At 64.0% G+C, this 25,664-nt stretch overlaps 3 protein-coding genes across 4 annotated transcripts in view; 1 reads left to right on the top strand and 2 right to left on the bottom strand.

The window, feature by feature from the left end:
- The first annotated feature begins 2,652 nt into the window (after positions 1-2,652).
- SIGIRR (single Ig and TIR domain containing) lies at positions 2,653-5,451 on the top strand. The gene is made up of 9 exons (XM_059826066.1): positions 2,653-2,659; positions 2,959-3,145; positions 3,239-3,369; positions 3,565-3,705; positions 3,822-3,965; positions 4,047-4,149; positions 4,230-4,380; positions 4,926-5,100; positions 5,249-5,451. The coding sequence occupies exons 1-9, from the start codon at positions 2,653-2,655 to the stop codon at positions 5,449-5,451; spliced, it is 1,242 nt and encodes a 413-aa protein (XP_059682049.1).
- A 1,748-nt stretch (positions 5,452-7,199) lies between these two features.
- On the bottom strand, positions 7,200-17,104 carry PKP3 (plakophilin 3). The gene is made up of 14 exons (XM_059825981.1): positions 17,066-17,104; positions 13,972-14,158; positions 12,886-12,962; positions 11,969-12,696; positions 11,427-11,550; positions 11,073-11,277; positions 10,655-10,829; positions 10,236-10,353; positions 9,774-9,941; positions 9,219-9,404; positions 8,777-8,930; positions 8,127-8,319; positions 7,597-7,684; positions 7,200-7,235 (listed from the first exon to the last, which is right to left on the bottom strand). The coding sequence occupies exons 1-14, from the start codon at positions 17,102-17,104 to the stop codon at positions 7,200-7,202; spliced, it is 2,478 nt and encodes an 825-aa protein (XP_059681964.1).
- Positions 17,105-20,646: 3,542 nt separating this feature from the next.
- The window catches only part of B4GALNT4 (beta-1,4-N-acetyl-galactosaminyltransferase 4), a 30,284-nt gene continuing 25,266 nt past the window's right edge, over positions 20,647-25,664 (bottom strand). For both annotated transcript variants that reach the window (XM_059825863.1, XM_059825864.1), the window contains 9 exons: positions 25,481-25,581; positions 25,010-25,092; positions 23,010-24,276; positions 22,530-22,837; positions 22,151-22,304; positions 21,722-21,794; positions 21,474-21,627; positions 20,973-21,099; positions 20,647-20,761 (listed from right to left, as the gene is read on the bottom strand). In XM_059825863.1, the coding sequence (XP_059681846.1) occupies positions 20,647-20,761; positions 20,973-21,099; positions 21,474-21,627; positions 21,722-21,794; positions 22,151-22,304; positions 22,530-22,837; positions 23,010-24,276; positions 25,010-25,092; positions 25,481-25,581 (2,382 nt within the window). The remainder of the gene's footprint in view (positions 20,762-20,972; positions 21,100-21,473; positions 21,628-21,721; positions 21,795-22,150; positions 22,305-22,529; positions 22,838-23,009; positions 24,277-25,009; positions 25,093-25,480; positions 25,582-25,664) is intronic.

Here is a 25,664-nt window from a genome sequence, read left to right as displayed (position 1 = left end):
TGTCTTGCCCGACACCTCCGTGGGCTTTTCCAGCCATGGAGAGCCGGGGGGATTTCCTCCTTGGCCCCGGGGGCTGCTGGGCCAGCTGGCTAGGTGGGTTGCCTTTCCCCTCCTTTTTTCCTCTTTTTTTTTCTTTTCCCCTCCCCTAAAGCCAGAGTTACTTATTTTTTTTCCCCCACAGGTTCAGGTAGAGATGGAGGTGGAGCAGCGGGAGGGAGGGACGGCCAACCCCTCCTGCAGGCCTGGCGCCCGGCGATTGGGGCGGCAGGAGAGCCCGGTGAAGGGCAGGGGCTGAACTGGGGAGGGGGAAAAATAAATAATAAAAAAAAAAAAAGAGAGAAAAAGTAAGCACTGATCTGGCAGGTCCAGTCGGCTAGAGCGTCGCGCAAGGGAGGCAACTGGCAGGAAGCCTGCAGCCGGGGCACCGGAGAGAGCTCCCAAGGTAAATGCAGCTCTCCTCCACTTCCCTTTCCGCGTCAATGCCATCTCGGCCGGGGTCAGCAGGGTTTCGCCCTCTGCCCGCAAGCCCTGCGGCTCTCCTCCGGGTCTTTGGCCCTGCTTGCTCCCCCGGTGTACGCAGCCCTGCGGCTCCCCTGCTGCCCTGCCTCCCTGCCCACCTCGCTTTCCCTGTGGCCGTGCTCCGGGGGGATGCCACAGGCCAACCATCTCCTACCACTGCACGGCATCTGCATGGTCCTCTGCCACGTTTGGAGCGCTGCAAAACGGGGGTGTCCCCAACCCCAAGACGGGGGAAATGGGAGCATGCTGCTGCCCGTTAACCTGTGCTCCTCCCTCCCTCTCAGGCAGCAGCCCTGACACCCAGCTGCCCTTTGGGCATCCGTCGCCATTTCATGCCCCAGAGCAAAGGGGCCCTGGCTGGCTGTGCCTCTGCACGGGGCCGGGGAGGTGTTTAGGGCCTCCCTGAGCTCTCTGGCCAGTCTGCATCTTGTTGGGGCTTCCTTATTTCCAACCATCAGAGCAAAATGATTTATGAGCGATGCATCTGGGCACAACCACGCAGAGCCGGAGCGTCCCCACCAGGCAGAGGAAGCCCCACGGCACCCCGGTGCAGCATCTCCCATCCCCTTCCCCGTGCGAAAGCTGGGTGGGCTTGCTCATCTCCATTTCTTGCTCATCTCTATCTCTTGCTCTTCCGTCCCTGGCTGCAGAGAAACTCAGTTAATACTTCAGGTATAAATCGCTTTCCAGCTGCTCAAGCTGAACACATTGTAAGCATCGCTCGCGTACCTTGACCCATCGTTTCACTCCACACCTGGTGCCGGGGCTGCTGCGCCAAAGGGAAGCAACGTGCCTCGTGCCTGTTCACAGCAGAGCAGCACTGCACATCTCCCCCCTTCCCGTTTCACACCAGCAGCAGAGAGACGCGGTTTCTCCAGGGATGAGCCCAGCCTCGGCAGCCCTGCTGTTACCCAAAAGCAGTTTGCAACCGAGAGCGGTGAAGCTCTGGGGCAAAGAGGCAGCCGAGAGATTTTTATCCCTCCTGGACTCAGCAGTTACGCTGGATGTGTTTACGGTTGTGCTGCCTTGCAGAAACGCTGGCAACGTGACATCCTTGTTATTCCCACATCAGCCCCAGCGGACACACCGCCCGCACCGGCAGCTCTGCGGGTGTTTGGGCACCGAGGAGCCCGACCCCGCTGCCAGGCTCTGCTTTGCCACTTGCTCCCAGCGCCCCTTTGCACCACTGCGATTTATCGGTGGGGCGCGGGGTGTCCTCCCTGGTCCCCCTCTTCCTGCTGGGCTATTGCAGCGGCACTGCCACTGATTGCGCGATGCCAGCCAGGGGACGGTCCCCCCCGGTCCCCACATACCATTTTCATACTCCCTGCTTGCCCACACGCACGGCACGTCGTGCAGCTACATCTCTCCTCAAGCACAGCCCCAGGGTAGCGCTGCGCCAAGCCTCCTAACGCGAGGGGAGTGCTGCATCCTCTTGGCTTAGCTCAACACTACAAGAGCTTATGAGGTAGGAAGTCTGTGTTGATACAAATACACTGTCCCACTGTTTAATTAGCAGTTTCAATGGGCACGTCAGGCTGGAAGAAGCACTGCAGCCAAGGTGGGGTGTTGGTAGCATGAAGAGGGTCCCGCTGAGCCCCCCCAAATGCGACCACAGGGGCAGCTTGCCGTGGTTTCACAGGGAGGTGTTGCATGCCCCGCAGTTGAGCTACGATTGTGGCTCGTTTCCCCTCACTGGCCTCTGGTTTGAGCCAAAGCCACGTTTTTAATGTCCTGCAGCCCTCAGTTGGTCATTAATCACCTCCTGCCTGTAAATTCATGGTCGGAAAAGCCAGGCTGCAAGTTGGTGCTGCGTCGGGAGGGCAGTTGACACGGTGGCCACCGAGCCACAGCCGGGACATGGCTTTGGCTTTACTCCAGAGCAGTACCCGCTGCCCCCCAGACCTGAATCGCTGCAGGGAGCCATGGGGACTGCCGGGGCGCTCCCTGTGCCAGCCTGGAGCAGCCAGCACTCACAGAGCCATTTCTGATCTACCCCAGGCCCAGCCCACCCCGCGGCAGTAGCAGGTGGACTTTGCCCCCCCCGGAAGACGCTGTGCCGCGGGGGCCCTCCTGTTGCAGGTGGCCCGCTCGAGATGCCGGCTGTTCCCCCACACATCGCCTGAGCACGCCATGGCAGGTAGGCTGCAAAATCGAAACTTTCACCTGTTTTCAGCTGGGAAGGACCCCTCGCTGGCAGGCATGGCAGGGGGTCTGGCTTGCTGCTCCGACTTTGCCTTGTGGGGTGGGCGAGGGTCCGTCCCAGCCCCGAAAACCAGCTCAGCCTGTTGCAAAACAGCTGCAAGCACCGCTTGGTGCCAGACCCCCGTGGCAGAGCTTGTTTTTCCGGGGAAGCCGGGATGGCTATGACAGTTGCCTACCCAGCCAGGAGCTAAATTAGCTTTCCCATCTGAAACCCCCTTCCTGCTGTGCCCCCAGACCTTTGCAGCGTGCCCCCCAAAATCCTCATCCCAGTCACCAACGAGACGCTGGAGCTGGCACTGGGAAGCCAGATAGCACTGAACTGCACCGTGCGTTGGGCGGCTGAGGAGCACTGCGAGCCCGTCCCTGCCTGGACCAAAGATGGACAATGGCTGGACAGCGAGAGCAGCCAGGATACCACCTGGTAAGGAGCCCGCCCTGGGGTATGTCCATCCATCTGTCTGTCAGCAAGAGGTTGCCGCACAGCCCAGCCCATGGCGGCCCTATCTCCCCCCAGGTTTGGCCAAAATGCCTCGGAGCGGCTCCTCGCCAGTGTCCTGCAGCTCAACCTCACACACGATGCCGACTTCGGGGTGTTTGCCTGCTGGGTCAGCAATGCCACGGCCACCTTCACCCTGCAGCGAGTGGGTAGGGACATGCCGGGGACAGAGAAGGGACACCTCCAAGGAGGACCCGCTTGCATAGGGCAGGAATGGCAGCCCTGTGGGGATGATCACTGCCTCTCCCAGGGCAGCATATTGCAGCACAAACCTACACCAAACCCAGAAAATGTGGGCCAGGGGCCACCAGCCACACTCACCGTGCCCTTCCCTGTCCTTGCAGAGGCGGCAGGGCATGTGCCCGCAGTGCTGGCAGCTCTCCTGGTCCTGGCACTCCTGGTGCTTCTGGCCGGGCTCTATGTCCGGTGCCGCCTGAGTGTGCTCCTCTGGTACCGGAACCGCTACGGCGAGCTGGAGATCAACGGTGAGCCGCCGGAGAGGGGCACAGAGGTGGTGCCCTCCTTGGGAAAAACCTCCCTCTGCCGACATGCAGAGACCTCCCCAGTGTTACACCCCTCCTTTCCCCATGACTCTCCCCAGACGGGAAGCTGTACGATGCCTACGTCTCCCACGCCACTGCCCCGGATGACCGAAAGTTTGTCCACTTCATCATGAAGCCACAGCTGGAGAACCGCTACGGCTACAAACTCTTCCTGGATGAGCAAACCATCCTGCCCAACTCAGGTAGGCACCGGACGGACCCACATGGGGTTGGGCAGAGGGGCAACACCAGCACCTGAGGGCTTGAAATCTATTTGCCTGTAGAGCCCTCGGCCGACCTGATCATGAACGTGAGCCGGTGCCGGCGGCTCATCGTGGTCCTCTCCATTGCATACCTGGAGCAAGACTGGTGCAACAGCAGCTTCAGGTACGAGCAGCTCCTGCCTGCTCCTGGGGGAGAGGAGCTGGGGGGGTCCTTCATCCCCCTGCCACATGCCTGTCTCACAGGGAAGGGCTCTGGAGGCTGCTGGAACTTTCCAAGAAACCCATCTTCATCGTCTTTGAGAGCCAGTACCGGGAGATCGCCCACCCTGCCATCAGCCTGCTGAAGCAGCACCAGAGCGTGGTGACCTTGCTGGTGTGGCGAGCCAGCTCCATGGTGAGAGCCGAGCAGGACCCAGTCCCGCCAGCACCCCATTTCCATCCCCAACACTCCATTTTGTGTCAGCCTCCCCACCACATGCTGGGGCTGCTCCCTGTGCTTCAGAGCTCCTAAAAAGCAGCTTGGGGCACTTGCCTTTTAGAGGCAATTTTAAAGAAATCAACCAAAACAGCCCCAGATCTGGGTGCTCTCTCCCCAAACTTGCGCGATCAGGAGCCCCGTGCCACTCCAGGGTCTCCCCCAGCCGAGGCGCCAGCATGAAGCCTCAGCTCGCAGAGTGAAGCTTTGGCCCGTGGCTGCTGTGGCCATCTCAGGGCCAGGCTGGGAGCTAGAGCCCTCGGGAGCGTTTCAGCAGGTCAGGCCGGTTTCTCCACCGGCGCGCGGGCACACTGCCAGGCCAGGAGCACAGCCCTCCCCTTGGCTGAGCTCCCAGTGCTGGGAAGAGTAAGCTGAGCCCCACAAAGCCTTCCCTTGCACCACGCGGGGCCAGGCTGGCTTCGTGGTGGTCCTGACGCAGCTCAGCTCCTCCCTGCCCCACGCAGACCCCATCGTCGGACTTCTGGAAGGAGCTGTGCCTGGCCCTGCCCCGCAAGGTGTCCTTCCAGGGGACCATGGGGGACCCGCAGACCCAGCTGCAGGAGGACAAGGACCCCATGCTCATCCTGCACAGCAGCTACCTGGACAGCAGTGGAGACCTCCACCCGGATGGGGACCTCGGTACAGGTCCTTGTCCTCTGCTTCTTCTCCTGGGGGGACAGATTTGCACTGGAGGTCACCTTTGGGCTTTGCTTCACCCTCCTGTGGCAGGCGGGGTGGGGTTAGCCCCTTCCACACTGCCTAAAACCCATCTCCCTGTTCCTTCCAGGCCTCCGAGGGTGCATTTTCAGAAGCCCCCGGCCTCCCCGCATCGCCGGCCTCGGTGCTCCCATGGCTTCGGCTGCCGGCGCGATAGAGGATGCACAGCTGAGGGACAGCCAGAGACCCGAGCTTGACGTCTCAGACCTGGGATCACGTAACTACGGTGCCCGCACAGACTTCTACTGCCTGGTGACGGAGGATGACATCTGAGTGGGGCCATGGGCCAGCAAAGGCAGCATCCCCCTTCCCCGTGGGGCCGCACAGACCCAGATCACAGCCAGAGGAGCCCGGGCTTTATGATGGGACCAAAGCCAAGGTCTCAGTGGGAAAGACAGGAGCTGGCTCCTTCTGGCAGCATGCTCTGTGGTGGAAGACCATCACCAGGGGACACCCCTGCCCACAGTGCCTGGGCGCCCTTGGGTGCCGGGCCCCCTTCCCTCACTGTGGGCGGCAGAGACATTTTTCCTGCGTGATGGACAAGCATTGGGATGGGTGATGCTCTCCGAGAAGCAACATGCCCCAGTCCCAATGGCTGGGAAGTGCCTGACGGGAGTGGCTGCAGCACCCTCTCTCCCACAGACGCCCCTGTGGCAATAAAAGGCTGCTGCTCCGAGTGGGTCTTGTCCATCTGCGGGGACGTGGGTGCCACCAGCGGGTCTCTCCCCCCCATGGGCAGCAGGGCAGGCAGCGCTGTGCTGTGTCCTGTCCCTGTGCCACATCCCATCCCCATGCTGGTGTCCATGCCACACTGACTCGGAGCAACGCCTGGATGCGGTGAGCAGGGTGGCACCGCAGGGTGAGCTCATCCTCATGCTTGCATCCCACGGTGTGCTCTCCTCCCTCCTGCGTGCTGGCCGAGCACGGGGGCAATCAGGCATTGTTCAAGGCCTTTATTTTGGGGATACACAGGACTCAGGGAGTTTGTACACGGAGAGCTGGGGAGACAAACGCACCGTGACACCCCAGCCTGGACCACGCCGGGTCCCAGCATGCCGGGGGGGGCCACACCAGCCCTGGATGCGGCCCCCTCCTGGCAGCGCCCCCCGGTCTCCCCCACCCTCCCACCCCCTGTACCTACTCTACCTCATTTCCCAAACGGGGTGTGCAATGCGCCCCAAGCGCAGGGTCTCCCCACCCAGCCCCAAACCTGCTGGCAGACCGAAGCCACCCCGCAGCCCACCCGTGCACCCTGGCCCAGCCGCCGCTGCAGCAGGGAGAGCTTTGGACCCACTGCCCCACCTGCACCAGCTGCACCGGGCACCGAGGGCATCTCCCCACCCCGCGGGGAGACGCCGCCCAGCAAACACAAGCCAGCTGGCCCTGCCCGAATCCTGCTTACGCAGCATGGGCCAGGCCCAGCCCTGAGCAGAGCAGCTGGCAAGGAGCAGCAGCGGTGGCCCTGCCTGCGCAGGGACCGTCCCCGCAGGCTGTACGGATGGGGACGGTGTAGCTCGGAGATCCCCCGGCTTCTCGCAGCGAGGGCATGGGCAGCCTCAATCACAGCCCCCCCACATCCCCAGCAAAGGGGGGACTCAGCACCGTGTCGCCAACACTGCTTCCCAGCTCCTTACAGCCACCGGCACCCTCCCAGCACCCAGCGTGCCGCGATTCGGGGAGCTGGGATGGCGTGCCCCCAGAACGCCCCCTCCCCACCAGCATTGCTTTGCAGGAGCCTTGGGTGCCGTAGGGCAGTCCCCCACTAACTGGGGTCCCAGCAGGGCTCTGCGGCAGCGCCAAAGCAGTCGCTGCATTTAAGGCTGTGGCAGGAGGGAGGACAAGCGTCCCACCACCCGGGGAAGGGGGACCAGGCAATGGGGAGAGGCGTGAGGGACGCGGCAGGGACTACGCTACGGAGCGGGGTTCCGGCGGCGAGCAGCCTCCCCAGGGCACGGCCGGCAGCAAGGAGCATCCCGGCGGGGAGAGTCAGGGCTGGGCAGTCTGGCTCCCGGGAGTTGTCCTCACAGGCCGAGGAAGTCCTCCTTCCGGTACCCCTTCTGCAAGGAGACAGGCCACCCGTCACACAGAGGGGACGCCAGCGCTGTCACCTTTCCTGCCCGAGGACAGCCCTGCCCGTGCCTTGCTGGGCAGTGGGGGAACGCGAACACAAACCCACGCTGTCCCCGTGGCCGTCCCCACCCCACTGGTGCAGGTGCCACCACAGGGATGATGCTCTGGGGACATCCCCCCCAATTCAGGAGGCGGAGGCGTGGAGTTGGGACCTGTCATATGCCTGGAAGCATTTTGGTGGCGTGGCTTTCTGGGGTGAAGCCGCTGGTCTTGACCCCCTTGGGATCCACTGCAGGAGCCACCCCAGGATCCCACCGGCTGGAGGAGGCACCGGAGGGTGGTACGTACCGTCTTGAAGTCCCGGTGGAGTTTGGTGTATTGCCACATGTTGCCCAGGAGGCTGGCTGCTGCTCTGGAGGACTTCTCGTTGTCTGAGCTGGGACAGGGACAGGATGCAATGAGCTTTGGGTACCACTGGGCACTGGACGGTGCCCATCAGCCCAAGGATACCACCCCAGAAGGGCCTGGAGGGGCTGAGGACAGCGCTGGTGGGAAGAAGCAAAGACTAAAGGCTGGAGCCCACTGCAATGGGCAGGGTGGCAAGCGCTTCTGGCAGGAGAGGTGAGAAGCATCCAGATGGGAAGAAGGTGGCTGCAGCCATGGGCAACCCTGAGGTGGGGTGTCCTGAGGAGGTGGCAAAGGGCCGGAAGGTGGCCATGAGGCCACCCTGAGCTGGTCTGGGGACTCCCAACACCAAGTCTTGGGAAGGGAGACTGGTTGTGAACCTCCTCCCCCTCGCTGGACCAGGGTAAGAAGAGGAGAGCAGGACTAGACCCCAGGTCTGAGCTGGGACAGCAGAGCAGACAGGGAGCTCCCACCTGTCCCTTCTCTTCTTGATGTAGAAGAGCTTCCTGAGGCCATCAAAGTAGACGATGTCACGGGCGGCCATAGGGCTCTCCACCACCAGGTTGTTGAGGACTGCAATGATGTTCACGATGACATCGGCGGGCGGCGCCTTGTCCCCAACGCTCCCCGGCAGCTTCTCAATCAAGTGGCTGACCACCTTGGTCGCTGGTGGGCAAAGGCATCTCATCAGCGCTGGTGGCCAGACCCAGGGGACACGCGGCAGCCTGGGGATGAACCCTGCAACCTCCTGGGGGCAATGGGGACAGAGGGTCCAGCCAAGGACCTGCGGGGCAGCACCAGGGACATCTTCAAGCCCTTTGCTCTCCGGAGTCTCTGCTGAGACTCCTTGGCACCTGGGAGAGGAGTTGGAGGACGGGGACAAAGGCAAGTGACATATTGGGGTTGGAGGGAGAGCACAACATGTGGGGGCTGTTCGGTTACTGGGGATGGGAGATGGACCGAGCACCGCACGCTCAGCTGTGAGCAGGGATGCAGCAGGCAGGAAGGTGCTAAGACATGGCTGGAGGTAACTGGAGGCCAGACCTCGGAGGAAAAGGGTGGAGGGCATCCATCGGGCTCCTCCCTGCAGCCCTGGCCCTGCATGTCGCTCCCCGGCACTCACACATCTCGTCCTTGTTGCGGGCGTGGCGGGACAGGTTGCGGATGAGCCCCGTCAGGGAGCGCAGCTGGTGGTGGTCGGCAGTGCGGACGCGGTCCAGCACGGGATTCAGGATGCGCTCCTGCTCCAGGGCCAGCCGGCTCAGCACGCCCGCCCACTGCCGAGACAAACACCTGCTTGGAGACTGCCGCCAAGGGACCCAATGGCTGCCTCCTCCTCCCACCCCATCTTCCTCCTCCTCCTCTTGCTCACCAGGCCATGTCGGGGTGACCCATGCCCAAGTGGTGAGTACCGTGATGGCCACGTCCCCCACCCAGGAAAGGCTGGGACCAACCCGCAGGGAGGTGCATCCCCTCCCTGGGCACGGCTGTGACAGGCCAGGGAGTGGGGACAAGCAGGCAGGACGGGGCAAGCCCCAGGGGACGTTCCCCTCCCGTGCCCTCACCCTACGGTCCCCGGCAGTGATGTTCTGCAGGGCACCCGAGGCTGCCTCCGTCGTGTGCTTGTTGAGCTCGCAGCGCTGCAGCAGCCGGTTGTAGATGCCCACGATCTGCGGGTTCCAGAGCCACTCCATGCCCTTGGGGTCCTTGGAGACCTCCGTGAAGGTGACGATGTCTGCATTCAGGTAGTGCTGTGGGGATGGGGGCAGCACCATTAGACTCGTAGGGGATGTCCCCTCTGCAGCACCCCTCACTGCTGGTGTCCCCTTCTCCCTCGTGTGCCTGGCCTCACCATTGGGCAGCTGGAGGCAGGCAGTGACCCAGCAGGTCATCCCAGCTGCGTCATGCCCCATGGCATGGCAAAGTGGGGGTTCGGCACCCTGATTCACCCCACGCACCTGATTCACTCTCCGCTGAGCTCACCCGCGTGTCCCACCCATCAGCCAAGGCTGGTGTCCACCTCCGCCCCAGCGTCATCTCCACCGCCAGCTGCTTCCCACTGCCAACCCCGCCCCAGGTGACACGGCCGTCATGGTGCCCACCACTCCCCAGCCGCTGACCTCTCGTGCTTTCTTGCTCTGGGGGCTGAAGCAGCCCACCAGCTCCCCTGTCACCATACTGCTGTTGTTCCTTCTGTGGCCTTCCAGGCGCTGGAGGGAGGACGGGGGCATTTCGTCGTACAAGCGGTAGGAGAGGTTGCGCAGGACGCAGACGGCGTTCTCCACACTCTGGGGGGAAATGGGTCATGAGAGCGTCAGTCCTTGTGCTGCCTGCCAGTGCATCTCCAGCTGGCATGTTCCCTGGAGCGTGATCCCATGCGGCTCCATAGCTAGAGTCACCCCAATGACACCAGCGGTGCCCCACTGTGCCCAGTAAGGTCGGATGGAGCCAGGCTGGTTTTCCCACCATCACATCAAGACATGCCTTTGCACCGTGATGGCAAAGTGGCTGCCAGGAGGGAGGGAGCAGCACCCTGTCTGAGGGCACCCAAGCCTTCCCAGCACCCAGCTCCCAGGGCTCACCTTGTCCTCCGACTTGCCCACTTCCAGGGAGCTGTTCACATAGTGGATCATGGAGTCCACCAGCCCGTGGCACTCGCGCATCTTCTGCCGAGTCTGCTGGCTGGCAGAGCTGAGATTCCTGCACGGGGAACGTGGGTCCATCACGGCAAGAAGGGGCTTCCCCACAGCCATCCCCCTCCTGCCACTGGGCCCCACCGTGGGGAGGGCAGCTCCCCATGGGGTTGCTGTGGGGAGCAATACAACCCCTCCCATGGGGCTGACCAGGCTTTGCCTTCATGCACAAGTGCGGGAAGGAATGGGGACCCCAGAAACGAGCCCTAGAGACTTTGCTGCCTATGCATACAGCACAGATGGTGTCTCTTCCTCCACCCAAGACTTTACCCAGAGTGGGAGGACCGGAGCCGGCCCAGAGCAAGTACCTGAGGAAGCCCGTGGAGTTGTAGAAGATCTCCGCCTCCGAGGGGTTCTGCTGGATGACACCCGAGCCCCCCAGCCCGGAGAGGGGGACCAGGACCAGGTCCGTGAGCTGCTCTAGCGTGTCCCGAGCCAGGCGATCCTTCAGATTGTCACTGGAGGAGAGATTCCACAGGATCCCTGTGCGGAGAGGGATCCTTAGTCCCGGGAATGGCTGGAGAGCACGTCCACCCCGACCCACCTCCCCAGGGGGCTCACACCGACCACCCATAGCCAGGAGCAGCCATGGGACGGGGTGGGTAACAATGATGCAAAGAGGTCATCCCCGTGAAGTGTCAACCCCAGCTTTACTCATGGGGTGGGGGCTCCACGTGCCACCCTCAGGGGAGGAGGATCCCTGCCCGCCCCACCATTGTCTGCAACCTGTGACGTTCTTGCGGAGCTCATCATCGGGCTCCCGCAGCGTCCGCATGAGCTCGTAGATGCCGTTCTCCTCCACCAGTGCCAGCTTGTTCTCGGCGTTGTCGTAGATGAGGTTGCGCATGGCGCCCGTGGCATGGCGCTGCACCTCCTGGTTGGGGCTGTTGAACAGCTTCACCAGCTTGGGCATGGCCTGGAGGCTGCGGGCCTGGGAGGGGAGAGGCGGCCGGGTTGAGATGCCCAGCTGCTCTCCCATTCAGCTGGGGCTCCCTCCATCTCCTCCACCCTCCCTGGGGTGCCCCACTATGGCAGAGGGGCTGGGGACAGCCCCTTCTCCTTTGGCTCCTGGGTGCTCACCTGCTTCTTGGCGTTGCTGTCGCTGTAGCATTTGTGCTGGAGGTAGGCAGCGCCCAGGACCTGCAGGTTGGGGTCGCTGGCTATCAGGTATTTCACTGCGGAGGGCAGGTCGATGTCGTCAAACCTGGGGAAGCCACAAGCAGGTGAGGAAGAGCCTGAGCAGAGTGTTCCACGGGGGTCCTCCACCTCTGCACCCCACCATGTCCCGCACCTCAGAGAAGACCCAGCAACCCATCTCCCTCCCCACCACGCTCTTGGGGCATGGGACTCCAGACGCAGCTGAATGAGCATCTTCCTGCCCTCGTGTCTCAGGATGTGTCCATGAGAGGAGCTAAGGCCACATGCAGGACGCGCTTGGAGGTCAACCAGTGCCACGGTCCATCACTGCGGGGCCAAATTTTGCCCCCCATCTCACCCCTCTTCCCGCATCCCTTGCAGCAAGATAACGCCAGGCAAGACATGGGGATTGCCCTCAACCGGCCAAGGGAGTAAGGTGGGGACAAGGACTAAGCCGGTGCCGGACCAGCCCCGTGGGCACTCACCCCCCCGACTGGTGGCTGAGCAGCGTGCTGTGCCCGTTGTACATCTCCATGGCGCGCTGGCCCTGGAGGTGGTGGCTGGACTCTGCCAGGCTGCGCACCGAGGGTGCACGGGAGCTGTGCTCCACCATCCCCATGTACGAGCTCCCGATGCCCGCCTGCGAGGCCGCCTGGATGCTGCCGAAGGAGCCGGTGCTAAGCCGCGAGCGATTGTTGCTCTGGAAGCGCTGGAGCGTGCGCATGGCAGGAGCCCGGATAGTGCGGCTCTGGGTCACCTCGCCACCCTCCAGCCAGTCAGAGGCGGCCTTGGCGGTGGAGCCGGTGCTCATCTGCCTCTCGAAGGTGTAGGAGCGGGAGAAGCCGCCATTGCCTTGGCCTTTATAGAGGGGACGGTGACCCACGGGGTCCAGCTGCTCTGAGATGACGCTATAGCGGTCATCCGCGATGGCGGTGGGCTGGAGCGGCCCATCGGCCAGCCGCAGGGAGTGCAGTGAGAGGGTGTCGAAGTTCTGCCGGGGCCGGTAATTGCGCTCGTGGAAGGAGCTGGGCCGCGGCGAGGTGCTGGCGGCCTGTGACATGGCGTAGCCGGTGCCGTAGCCCCGGCTCTTCGCCAGGCCCCCATTGCTGATGGTCGCCATCCGCTTGTGCGGGGTGAGGTCCACTGCCGAGCGCGAAGACCAGCTGCTGCCCTTCAGCGTGCCGAAATCCTTCTTGGCCAGAGGCTGATACAGCTGCGGGAGGAAAGCGTGGGGTTGGGGGGTGCCTTCCCTCCCCACTACAGGGAGAGGAAAGGACAGAGCCAAGAGCCTCCCTTGGCACAACCAAAGCTATAGCCAGCGGCTGGGTCTCCACCAGCATCCCCAGCTGCCACGGTGATGGGTGCCGGCATGGGGTGGGGGACGAACCGCCCCAGTACGTACCGAGGCTTTGGGGTCCAACCCATTGCTCTGGGAGCGGGAGCTGAAAGAGGAGCGCAGGGTCGTGCTGTACTGACCACCTGTGGGACGGAGACGGAGGGGTCAATGTGAGCACCGGGCGGGCCAAAGGGGTGGTCTTGGGGACCAAAGATCCCCCCCAACTCATCCCCGGGGGACCGGCTTCGGGAGCCACAGCAGTGCCGGCGGCACTGAGGGGGACGAGGGAGTGGGAGGACGCTGCCTTCGCCTGCCTGCCAGCAACGGGGAGCAGGAGAGGTGGTGGCAGTGCTAAGCGGCGGCCTCCCCGCCTTTCATTGTGCCCCGACGGCGGGGGGAGTAATTGCCACCTCGGCGGGGACGTGGCAGCTCAGCCCAGTCCCCTCCGCCACAGCCGGATCGGCAGCCCAGGCATTGCCCCCAAAGCCAGTCCCGGCTCTGACCCCATGGCACAGGAGCGCAGCAGGGACCCGGCCGCCCCGCTGCACCCTGCGCCGCCCTCCTGCCTTGCCACCGCCGGCGGGGACCGGGAGGATGCCGCCAGCCCCAGCGGTGACGGGAGCGTGACTCACACCCACGCCCGGGGCAGCCCTCGAGGTGCCGAGGGGGAGTCTCTCCCCACCACCGGGGTCCCCCAGTGCCTTGGACTGGGGGGCTCCGTGAAACCCCGCGCCAGTGCTGGGCGAAGCAGCAGGGCGGAGGCCGCAAGCGCAGACGTTAAATGGAGGAGCTTGGACCCCGGCCAGCCGCGCCGCTCAAAGGCTGGGGGGGGACGGGGAGGGATCTGCCAGGGTGAGAAAAACCTCTCTCCTCCAGCCCAAAGCGGGGTGTGGGACCCCCCCAGTGCAAATCCCCCCCCCCCAGGGAGCAGGTGGGGAAACTGAGGCACGACTCCTGGGTGGGGTGAAACGAGCCCACGCTGGAGCCGTGCCACCCCCATCCCCAGTGCTGGGGGTGCAGCAGGGGCTCGGCCGGGGCGGGGGGCAACCCCCCAGCCCCAAGCCAGGGCGCGAGCTGAAGCCCAGTGCTGGCCGAGGGGCTCCCGCCACCTGTTTCGACGCAGGCACCCGGGGGGTCCGGGGGTTCTCCCACCTCTGCTGCCGTCGGCGTGGTCGGGGGCCTCGGGGCGGGCGGCCGCTTGCCCCCTCAGCATCATGCGGATGCGGACCTGCTCCTGGACGCGGGCGCTGCGCAGCCGCTGGGCCTCAGCCGCCTCCCGGCTCCTGCCATCCAGCTGCCGGTCCGAGGGCAAGGCCAGCGAGCAGACGCCAGCCTCGGGCTGCAGGGCCGACAGCAAGAAGGTGTTAGTCTCCTGCATGGCGGCGGCGGCAGCGACGGCGTGGAGGCCAAGGCGAGCGAGGCCGCCCTGCGCAGGTGAGCGCGGCGGCTTCCCTGAGCCGTAGGGAGGCTCCCGGCCCGCCCCGCCGCCGCCACGCCTCGGCCGCCGCGGGCGGCGGGAAGGAGGGGGCCGCACCGGGCCCCCGCCGCCACCGTCACCGCCGCAGGTGGAGGTACCCAGGGACGACCTCGCAGGGACGAGGGCGCGAGGGAGGTGGACCCCCCCGGGGGGTCCGGGGTGGTCATACCTGTGGCCCCGGCAGTGAGAGCCAGACCCCCCCGGGCAGCCTCCCCATCGCCCCCCAGGCCGCTGGGCAGCCCCACCAGTGAGCCCCAAGGCTACGCATGGCCACTCCGGAGAGCCCTGGACCCCCACACGGCCCTGCCAGTGAGCCCCAGACCCCCACACGGCCCTGCCAGTGAGCCCCGGACCCCCACACGGACTCCCGGCAGAGTCCCGGACCCCCACACAGCCTCCCGGCAGAGTCCCGGACCCCCACACGGCCTCCCGGCAGAGTCCCGGACCCCCACACGGCCGCCCGGCAGAGTCCCGGCCCCCAGGCCGCCTCCCCACTGACTCCCAGGGACCCACATGGCCCTGCCATTGAGATCCAGACCCCCACATTGTCCCTCCAATGAGCCCAAGACCCCCGGGCAACCCCCCTGGAGAGCCCCGGACCCCCACGTGGCCCCACCAGCAAGGCCCAGGCAGTCTCCCTGGAGAGCCCCGGACCCCCGAGCCGTCTCCTAGGAGAACCCCGGACCCCCGGGCAGCCCCACCGCTGACCCCGGCCCCCCAGGCTGCCCACCACTGCAGCCGACAAAGCCCTCTGGGGCGGGGGGCCGGCCCGCCAAAGGGCCGGAGTGGGGGATCATCGGCTGTAATTACTGGCTGGGCCCTCCCTGCTTTGCTTTTCAAATCAGCCGGGGAATTAAAAAACAACAATAATAATAAAATAAAAAAAGGGGGCGGCTCCGCGCCAGCAGGCCCGGCGGTAACGAACGCGGCATGACTCAGCCGCTGCCACCACACAGGTACTAATTAGGCTCACCCCACCCACCGAGCTGCCCCAGCCGACCCTGGCACGGCTGGGGTGGGGGGGTGCCACGTACCCGCCCCCCCAGCCCGGTGTGCTCAGGAATGGCTCCTGAAATCCCCACGGTGTTGTTGCACGCCGCTCTCTCTCAGCCCCTGACTCGCTAACTGAGCTGCTCACTCCTGAACAGAGTTGTGCCCGTTCTCAGCCACGCCCGGGTGCTGAGGCTCTGCCCCTGCTCGTGGGCATGGGGCGTTTGCTCGTTGGCTCCAGTGCAGCGCATCGGCCAGAGAAGCCAGCGCTGGCTTTGGCCGTTTGAAGGTGAGCGTGGCAACGCGGCCTCAGCTCTGTAGCGAGGACTTGGCGTCACCGCTCCAAACCCGCCTGGCAGAAGCGTTACGGGCTTTGCTGGCCGGTGAGCTGGGCAGGGCTTATAACACCCAGCGATGACAACGCCGGGATGTTGATGACAATGCCGGCATGGCTTTTGCGTTTCATTAGGAGGGTGAAAAGGGCGGCTGTCCCGGAGGAATGTGCTGCCGTCAGCAGGAGCAGCGGCTGATGCCAGGGCGGGGTGGCAAGAGCTGCAGGCGAGTGTTTTGGGGTGACAGTCCCTACTTTGATGGCCTCCCCAAACCCCAGTGGGCTGCAAACCCCGGTGCCACCATCACATAGTGCTCGGGGACCAAGGGGGGGCGGGACCCACCTCCCCAGACCTGGGGAGGTCCATGGACTTCATGGGTTTACTGGGAGCCCCCCCTTTGCTTAGGGGTCACACCCGACCCTTTCAGGGTACAGCACCCAGGGATAACCCCAAGCGCCCCCCCCTTCTCCCACCTCAGCACCACCCACATGGGGAGTGGCGGTGGGTGCACTGAGTTTGGCAGAGCTCAGCGGGGCACTCCCAACCTTCCAAGCCCGGATGAATCACAGGTTCCCCGGCAGGAGCAGGCGGAGAGGGCGGTTCGCTCCCTGTACAAGCCGATGCTTGCCCGCCGTCCCTGCGCCAGGCACCGAGGGGCTTGGGGACGGCTCCATTCCCTAGGCTCTGCCTCCCTTCCAAGCCCCCGGCCCCCTGGCATGACACTGCCCTGCAGCTTAAAGATGGAAACTGGGGGTCATGCCGGGGGGGGGTCGAGGCCGAAACCGGCAGCACTCACCTTGTAAAGTGCTTCGTTAATAGGGGAAAGTGTTGGATGGGAGCGGGGATGTGCTGGGGTGCTTAAAAAGCAGCAAATCAGCACAACCCTACACACACGTTTGGAGCAAAATTAGGAGATTCCTGAGTGGATCCGGACATGGTCAGGGTGACACAGGGTTAAATAAACTTGGTCTGGGGATCCCTAAAGCAGTTACTGACCCCTCAGCCTGGAGACACCCATATCCCTTCCTCCGTGGGGTGACAGAGCCACGTCCCCAGGGAGACCCCAGCTCCCGGGTGTGCGTTGTCCTCTCCCACCCTCTGAGCACCACTAAGTACCAGTCCCCAAAACCGGGTCCCCAGGGAAGCCTGTGGCTGCCGGTGCCATCGGCGTTTCAAGCAGGGAGTGGCCGACGTGGCACCATGCAGCCTGGCCACAGTGCACGTGTGCCAAGAGCCACGCCGGGGAAACTGAGGCACGAGGCGAGGAGCAAAAAAGCCTCCTGGCCACAGCTGGTCAGGAGCAGACAGCTGCCAGATCTGGCATCCGCGCTGTCCCTTTCCACCCGGTCCATTGGGACCCGGTGGCAGGGTGGGTGCCATCGGCTTTGCCCGGGGACCCGTGCTGGGGACAGCCATACCGATGGGCGCGGGACCGGCCGGCACGTACCTTGTTGGGTGGCCCCAGAGGGCCGTTGCCCTGCAGCATCCTCCCGGGCAGGCGGGTGCACCCCTGGGTGCTACACGGGTGCCGGGCGCCCCGGCACGGGGTGGGCGATGCCGTCTGTGGCGGGGCCGGTGCGGCAGGCGTGGGGCTGCGGCGCAGGCCCGCCCCGGGAGCTTACCCAACCAGTCTCTTCGCCGTTGTTTTGCATGTGCGCTTGAAACCCGCTCGCCTCGCAGCCAAGTTTGTGCTTCTGGGGCTTGTGGCAGCTCCACAAAAAGCTTCGGCACAGCCAAGATGCCGGCGGGGTGCCCGGGGGTCCCGGCTGCCCCATCCCGGGCAGTGGAGCTGCGTCTCAGCTGCCTTCATGATGCTCAAAAAAAATCCCCACTGCTCCCTGCCACCATGGCCATGGTCCAACATGTCCTTTCCACCACATCCCCTTCAACCCCCCCCAGCACGGAGCACCCCTGGGTGCAACCAGGAGGGTTTTGGGGCTGCCAAAAGGAGAAGATGGAGGGGAGGTGGGGGGATGGGGGCATGGCTTTTGGGGTGCAGGGGGCTCCCCCAGGCCCCAGGGGCTCACAGGGAGTGTGTTTGCATGTGTGGGATGGGGCAGGAGCCCTTTGAAGCCAGATAAGCCGAGGGAGCGTTTGGAACGGGCCAAACCAGTTTGGGGGCCATCGCTTCCACCAGCACGGCAGCCCGGGCTCCAGGCCGCACCCGGCGCTCGCTGGGGGCTGCCGAGAGGTGACACCCCCACACACAAAGCCCAGCGTAAGGGCAGGAGGCTGCCCAGGACCCTCCATCCAGCCACTGCTGTCACGCTTGGCCTGTTCTCAGCCCAGAGGTGTCAGGGGGGTTCCCATGCTCCCCCTTGCCCTCCACCAACCCCTCGCTCTGCCCCATGGCCAGGGCAGCCCTATAGCGAGGCTGCTCTGGGCTGGTGTTCGCCTCCGCCGCCCCGAACAAGCCCCAACGCCTTCGCAGCATCCCCCCAGGGCAGGGCGAGCTGCCCAGTCAACATCTCTCCCCAGCACCAGGGTTGCTCCTCTAAAAGCGGGGACCTGCCTGCACCCCACTGTCACTGGGCGCTCCGAGGCCTGGCCTGGGAGAGGCTCCCCACGGTCCCTGCGGTCCCCACGTGGTCCCCGTGACCACAGCTCAGCCACTGCTGGAGAAACAACCCTCCATCATCTTGCTGCCGGCACTGCCCCGAGCAGACACCATTGCCAGCTCCAAATTGTTCCCAGCGGGGCTGGACCAGTGTCCCCAGTGGGAATGGCACTGGTGGCACCAGTCCCTTCCAGCATCCATGGCAGCTCTGGATTTGGCTGAGCCCAGTGCCCGCTCCGATGGTGGGGGCTTTGCGAGCTCGCCCAACTGGGAAGCTGCTGGAAAAATCATGCCTAAGGAAAGGCGGCTTTAGGGATCCTGCTGCTGGCCCCAGGGAACTGCGGGGCCGCCCGCCCTGCCCGGGACTTCTCAGCCCACAGGCCAACTCCCGGCACAGCGGGCAGAGCCCTCGCCCACAACAAAGCACTTCCAAAGTGTTGGAAGAAAACAGGCAGCGTGGAGAGAAAAACCTGCTGCCTGCCCAAGACTCTCCCCTCTCGGCAAATCCCAGGGCCAGAAGTACCAACTTTGGGGTAAAAAGCCCCCAGAGCCCCAGACTGTGGCTCTTTCCTGACGGTAAGCAGGTGGCTGAGCCCTTCGCCTCCATCCTCACCGCAAAATTCAGCGAATGCTCAAACAGAGCCTGGGGGATGCAGATGGGGAATAAAACAGTGGGGGGGTGAATTCCAGGGCTACTTCAGCTCTCCCGGGGTGCTCAGGGTTGTCGAAAGCTCACGGCGGAGGGCAGACAGGACACCGTGGTCACAGCCCAGGGGATTTGCAGGAACAGGGTGACCCTGCTGAGGAGCAGAAGGAGCTCGCGGCAGCCAGGCCCATGGCAAAGCGGGTTTGCTGGAGGCCACGAGGCGCTGCGTGCAGCCGGGCACGTCCACATGCAAGGGGAAAAGGCAAGCAAAGAGCTCGGGCATACACGGCTGTCCCGCCAACATGCATGCAAGGGTGCGCAGGAGCAAGTGGAGCAGCTCGTGGCTCTCCCCACAGCTCACCAGCCCCCGGGGGGGCATCGGGGTGAGCCCCCCCCACAGCGTGTGGGGTGCAGGCAGCTGCCCGGGCGGAGCCCAGGTGTGGGGCGGAGGCTCAGCAACCTCCCTGCAAGCCTGGGCGTGCGTCTGGGCATCAAAGACACGGCTGCTGCTCCTCCTCGCTGCAAAACAGCAAAGGGGCCCCTTGCAACGCCACCGCTGCCCACTCCCACCGAAGAGAGCGGATCCTCGCCCCATACCCGTCCTCCTCCTCCTGCTCGGTTCCACCGGCAGCGCAGGGAGCCCTGCCTGGGGGTTTCTGACCTTTCCTCCCCGCGCCAGCCAGGTTCAGCCTGATGCTTCCACCCGCGCGCTCCCCGGCAAGCTCCCTGCAAGCACAGGGCAAAGCTGCTCTCTCCTCCAGGGCGTGCCGCCGGGTCAGGGCTTCCTGAGCCCTCCTGGGTGTTACAAACTGCAGCGGTGATTTCAAGAGGGCAAAAGCATCCTGCCAGCCTGCACGGCCACCGGGAGGGGACTTGGGAGAGGGACAGAGGCCAACCTGGCTTTTCGTGCCCTACGCTCGGCTGGGGACCGCATCCCTACCAAGGCACAAGGATGATGGAGGAGAAGAAAATCCCAGCCAAGACATTGATTTTATTTTTTAAGAATAAAAAAAAACCCAAAACAGACAAAACTTCCTGAAAACAGCTTCCTACCTCATAATTTCACAGAAATTAGCTTGGAAACGTCATTTGCTCTCCCCCTGCTCTCGTACCTGCTCCGGGCTCTGCCCTTTCCCATCCCAACCCAGCCCGGCGGGCACAGGCAACGCCAGCCCATCGTGCCAAGGGGCTCTGCCCCCAACCCTGTATGGCCGCAGCGGCGTGTCCCCGTGCGGCAGGGCAGAGCCAAACCCCTTTTCCCCTCCGCGATGGCTCCACGGGTCCTGGAGGGGGGAGCAGGAGGGTTTGGGCAGCCCCAGTGGGCTCGTACCACCTGCAGCCTCCTGTGGATACCAGCAGCCGCCCCAAAAGCTCAGCTCTCCAGCCTGGCACAGGGACAAGGCGCTGGGCATTTTGGAGGGGGTGATCCAGCAAAGGAACTGCAGAGCAAGCGCTGGCTGTGAGCTTGGGTACCACTTTTCCGCCTCCGGCATCATCGGCCGGGCACAGCCCCCAGGGACCCACCAGCTCCGGGGATCAGCCCGGAGTCTTTACCCTTCCCAACAGCAGGACATCCATTGTCCTGGTGCTAATGAGTTAATAAATTGATTTCTGACTAAGAAATTAGACCCTTAAGAAAAAAATCACCACCCGCTTTCACCCTCCCCGCTCCCCCCCTTCCCAAAATAACAGCGGTTCGTTTACAGGTGCCTTCCGTGCCGGCACCGAGGCATCGGCAGAGATCTGGGACAACAGGGTGCCGGTGGTGGCCTGCCTCCGGCGGGCACGGGGGGGGGGTTGGCGGCTGCGGGCTGGGCTCAGGGTGCTAGTCCTTGGGTGGCTTCTTGCTGCGGGCGTTCCACATGCCGCGCTTGGAGTGGTAGTAATGGTAAAAGTTCCTGAGACGCAAGCGCTCCACCTCCAGCCCGCTCTGAAGGACCCTGCAGCCGAACGGAGGGACAGCTGCTCAGGGAAGGGAGGGGACGGATCCGGCCCTCCTAAAGGGAGGCTTTGCCCCTTCACCACCGCATTGCCCCAGCCTTTAGCCAGCTTGAGGGTGGGGAAGGCGGGTTTCCCAGGGGATGCACCCAAATCCGCATGGCCAGCCCTGCCCTAGGGGGGTTAGGGGGCTGCCGGGCCCCCCAGCCTCACCTGTCCAGGAGCTCCCAGTCCTCCCCGCCCCAGCGGTCTCTGAACTCCTCCGTGTTCATCCCTCCCACGCGGTCGAAGTCCGACTTGTAGATGCCGAAGAGGCCGAAGCCGTTCACCTCCCAGTAGCCTGGACCGGGGAGAGTGATGAGGTGAGGGGTGCGGAACCCCAGATCCCCAGGCCATCACCTCTGCGCTCTCCCCACTACCCGGAACCATGGGGACGCCCCGTCCCAACCCCTCTTCCCACCGCAGGTCTGTCCCCATCACTGCCACCTCCCATGGGGGTGCACCACGTGACAGCCTGATTTTGGGGGGCATCGCACCCGGAGCGCCTCGAGCACCCTTGGGCTTCAATCCCATCTTGCCAGATCAAAACAAACCCATCCAACCCTGCGCATCCAAGCCTGGGTGTAAGCCAAACCCAGCGCCGCAGCTCTCCTCGGGCAGGCGGGGAATGTTTTCCAGCTGGAAAGGCGTCACAGCAAAGGGGACCCCGCTTACCGTTGGGCTCCCGTGGGGAGCTGCCACAGCTCAGCCTCATGACAATGGGCGCGTAGGCCAGCTTTCCCTCCACGCAGTGCTTCCGGATGCTGTCCAGGATATTGGGGGGGAAATGGATGTGCAGGTCGCAGAGGAACACAATGCTGTGCCCATCCTACAGGAGGGGACAGACACAAGCGGGAGGATCAGGGCAAAACAGCTCCGGAAGAGAGGCCAAGGCGAGACCTGGTTCCTCTCCCCCAGCTCACCTCAACCGTGTCCACGCCAGCCTGCAGCCCGGCCGAGCGCTCGAAGTTCCCCGTGCGACGCAGGTACTGGTAGCTGATGAGAGAGGACAGGGCGGTTAGTGCTGGTGGCCAAAAGGGACACAGCCAGGAGGGGGTCAGGGACCATCAGCGAGGAGAGAGGACCTCCTCAGGAAGGGGGTCAGGTGCTTACAACTCATGCCAAGGGTCCCCCCGTGGAGGCAGAGGAGGTTTCCGCATCCCCATCTCCTCCACGTGGGAAACAAGTTTAAACCCCCAAAAAGGAGGAGGAGGCGAGGGGCAGTGAGGCAGAGAGCCGTGCCGGGCTGGGGAAGGAGGGGCGGGTTTTGTGGGCACCACCAGGGTGCAGACCCCCCTCGGCAGCCTCGGGGGCAGCAGGGTGGGACCCGGAGCTCGCGTGGGGTGGGTTACCGGGGCAGTCGGGCATCCCGTAGGGCTTTCTCGACGTCCATGTCATCGCTGTCAAAGTCCACCAGGATGACGTTGAAGTTGGCGTCCTTCGTAGCCCCGTACAGGCGGGCCATGTCCGAGATGAACTGCTGGACCCAGCGGGCTTGGTTCTTCACTGCCGGACACAGCCACAAACGTCCCTCAGGCTCACCATGGGGGTCCCAAGAGCACCCCCTTCCCCAACCAAACCAACGCCCCTTCTGATGAGAAGGGAGAACCTCATCCCCATTGGGCCAGCCTGAAGGATGCAACCAGGGAGCAAAGGGGTTGCCTTCCTCCTGCCGGAGGATGCTGAGGGAGCAGCAGAGACCCTGGAGAGACGCGTCCTGATGTCACCTACCAGGTACCACGAAGTGCACCATGACGTCCTGCTTCCAGCTGAGCCGCAGGGGCCGGCACAGGACAGGTTTTCCATAGAGGATGCTCCAGGTGCTCGGCTGTGGCTCGGTGGCCCCCAGGGCTGGCCCTTCGGGGTTGGCCTCGGTGCTGTCGTCCTGCTTGCCCTGGTGCAAGAGGACGTAGACGTACTCGGAGAGTCGCACCCTCCGCTGGCCCCGCTCTGCCAGCTCCAGCTCCAGCAGGTAGCGGTTCCCCCGGGCCGTGTCCCGACGCTTCTCCACATTGACGATCCTCAGGAGGGTGTAGATGCTACAGAGAAGGAAGCACTTGAAAGCACCATCACCATGAGCTCTGCTCCCCACAGCTCCCTTGCTCAAGGGGTTGGCCTGAACCCACCATCCTGCTCACCCGGCCCCAAGGAGCCAAGCGGGGCGAAGGCACGTCCCCCCAACCTCCCGCCCGTGCCCCGCTCCCTCCCTACCCTCCATTCTTCTCATTGAGCTTCTCCATGTACTGCGCCACCACGTCGACGACCTCACTCTCGCTCAGCTGCAGGTTGCCCGACACGTTGCAGCGCAGATCGTTCCAGTCAGAGCGCAGGAGCTCGAAGTCCACCGAGCTGACGCTGAAGGTCCTTTGCCAGTTGATGGAGTCCTCCAGCCAGCTCTGCTGCAGCTCTCCAGTCTCGTAGCTGTAGTCTGACACCTCTTCTTCCTCCTCCTCCTCTTCTTCCTGGCCCTTCCCTTCCTCCTGCTGGGACACCGTCGTTTCTGACATCTTCAGAAAGGATGTCACCCGCGTCCCCTCCGAATGGGCTGCCTCGGAGGAGTTGTAATCAGTGGTGGCCGCTGTCCTGCCTGGGGCAGGGGTCGTGTCCTCATGGATCTCCCTACTGAAGAGCCCCTCGGTTCCCAGGGTGAGGAGGCCGGGCAGCGCCCGCCGCTCGGTCCCCAGCTTGGATGGACGTTCCCACTTCCTGCCACCCGCCCGCATGCTCCTCCGCCTGGCAGGGTCCCTCTCCTTGGAGATGTTGGTCAGGAGCCAGGGGGTCCGGCGGCCAAGGACAGCACGGAGCTTGCTGGAGGCGATGGGATGCTTCTGAGGGGTCCTGGAGCGAAGATGGACTTTCTTCAGAGGTTTCGGGTAAAGGAAGATGCCAGGGAAGACTGGTTCCTGGGCTGGGGCTTTGCGCTTCCGCGGCTGCAGCCTGGTCACATAGACCTTCTCCTGGACTTTCCGGGGCTTTTTGTCCTCCCTGGGTGCTGCAGCCTTGCTGGGACCCGGTGTTTTGGCTTTGCCACCAAAGATGGGAACAGAGAGGTGGGATTGGAGGCTCAGAGCCCCGGCACGCTTCGAAGACGCCAGCAGCCCCAGTTCATCCTCCTCGCCCTCGCTGGGATCCTGGGGTAACCAAGTGAGCATCCGCCCATGGACCTGTTCCAGCGTGGGGCCCACATCCTCCTCGCCGCGGAGGTCCTTGGGGACAGCCGCCGGGCTGGTGCTGGCCTGGCGGGACGTGCTCCATCTTCCCGGCTGCCCAGGCGTGCTCGCCTCGTCCCGGGCCTGACCCCGCTTGCGGCGAAAGCTGTAATAGTCCAGGTCGTCTCCATAATCCCCGGTGACCGGCGGGGTCTCTTTCCCTTTGGCTGCGGGTACCGGCCCAAAGCTCTTCTCCTTGGCTTCAGGAGGTGGGTCTGTGGGCTCAGGGCTGTCCACTCCTTCCTCCTCCTCCTCCTCCTCGAGGAAATCTAGGGAGTAAAGGCAGAGGTAAATACCCTGAGGGTCCTGGCTGCTCGGCACACCCCTCTGCAGCACGATGCTGGCCAGAGGAGACAAGGAGGCAAAGCTTGTCTCCAGCAAGAGATTGACCTGCAAATGGCCACTGGGCAAGGGAGACTGAGAGCTGGTGGGCACTGAGCGATGCTCACCAGGGCTGGCAGCTCCAGGGTCTGCCTGTTAACCCCTCCAAACCTTGGCACCGCTCTTATTTCATCCAGAAGCAAACCTAGCCTGCTAGGGCTTTGCCGGGCTGCAAACCGACAGCAAGGCAGGCTCTGAACAAGCGCAGGCTCCTGCGGGTCCCCATGGGCACCCCCAGACTCCATGGACATCCCCAGGCTCCACACCAGGTCCGGTTGTATCCTGCTACCCACTCACCAGGCCAACCCAGGAGATGTGGGTACACGGCCTCAAGAAGCAGGGAGGGTGAATCCCAACCCTAGCATCCTGCTTCCCATATCCCGCAGCACTTTGTGGCTGAGCCGAGCGGGATGCGCGACCACGGAGCGTGCAGGACCACACAGAAGCAAGCTGCTCCATGCAGCCCCGCCCTCCTTGAGCCCACCGGCATCGCTGGAGGCATCCCGATGAGCCGCATCTCCTACCGCGGATGGGCTGGTGGGAGAGGATGCCGGGTGCTCAGCCCCGTGCCAAGCTGCTGAGCGATGACCAAAAAGCTGCCAGCGGGGAGCGGTGACTCACTGTCTGAGTTGAGGAAGAGAAACGCTCGCTGGCGTGGATCCTCCTCCTCTTCATCCATCTTCATGTATTTATAAAAACCGAACCTGGGAGAGAGAAAGGAAAGATGAGGTCCCAGAGATAAGGGAGGGGTGTATGCGTGAAGGGACGTGCTTGCACACACGCGAGCCCATGTGTGCGTAGGGAGGAACGTCCCTACTGCAGCACAGGCACCCGGGCACAGCCCGGCTCCAAAGGGAGCTGGGATTCCCAGAATCCAGGAGTGCTGCCAGGTCTCAAGCTGCTACGTGCCCGAGAGATGGGGAAAGAGCCAGCCTGGAGGTGGCCCTTCCATGGGGGGTGGAGCCTGGGGACGCACAGCTGAGGATGCATCATCTCAGCGCTGTTTCTCCAGCTCTTTGAGTGCCCTGTTGACATCAGCCCCTTCCTCCCCCTCCGTGTACCACCCCCAAATACCGGCCCACCACCACTTACTTCTCCAGGTAGAGAGGGGACTCCCTGTAGAAGCATTTGTTCTCCGTCTCCATGTGAGTGAGGCGTGTGAAGTCGTTGGGGTACACGAACGAGAGGTAGACCTGGGGAGATGACCATGCCGCCATCACCCTGGTGCAGAGCGGGCTTGCTCCAAGGAAGCGGGGGCCAGCAGGGCTAGGAGCCG

Source organism: Gavia stellata, chromosome 17, assembly GCF_030936135.1.
Source record: "Gavia stellata isolate bGavSte3 chromosome 17, bGavSte3.hap2, whole genome shotgun sequence".
Lineage (NCBI taxonomy): Eukaryota > Metazoa > Chordata > Aves > Gaviiformes > Gaviidae > Gavia > Gavia stellata.
Note: the sequence above shows the minus strand (reverse complement) of the source record. Positions and strands in the feature narration are given on the sequence as shown.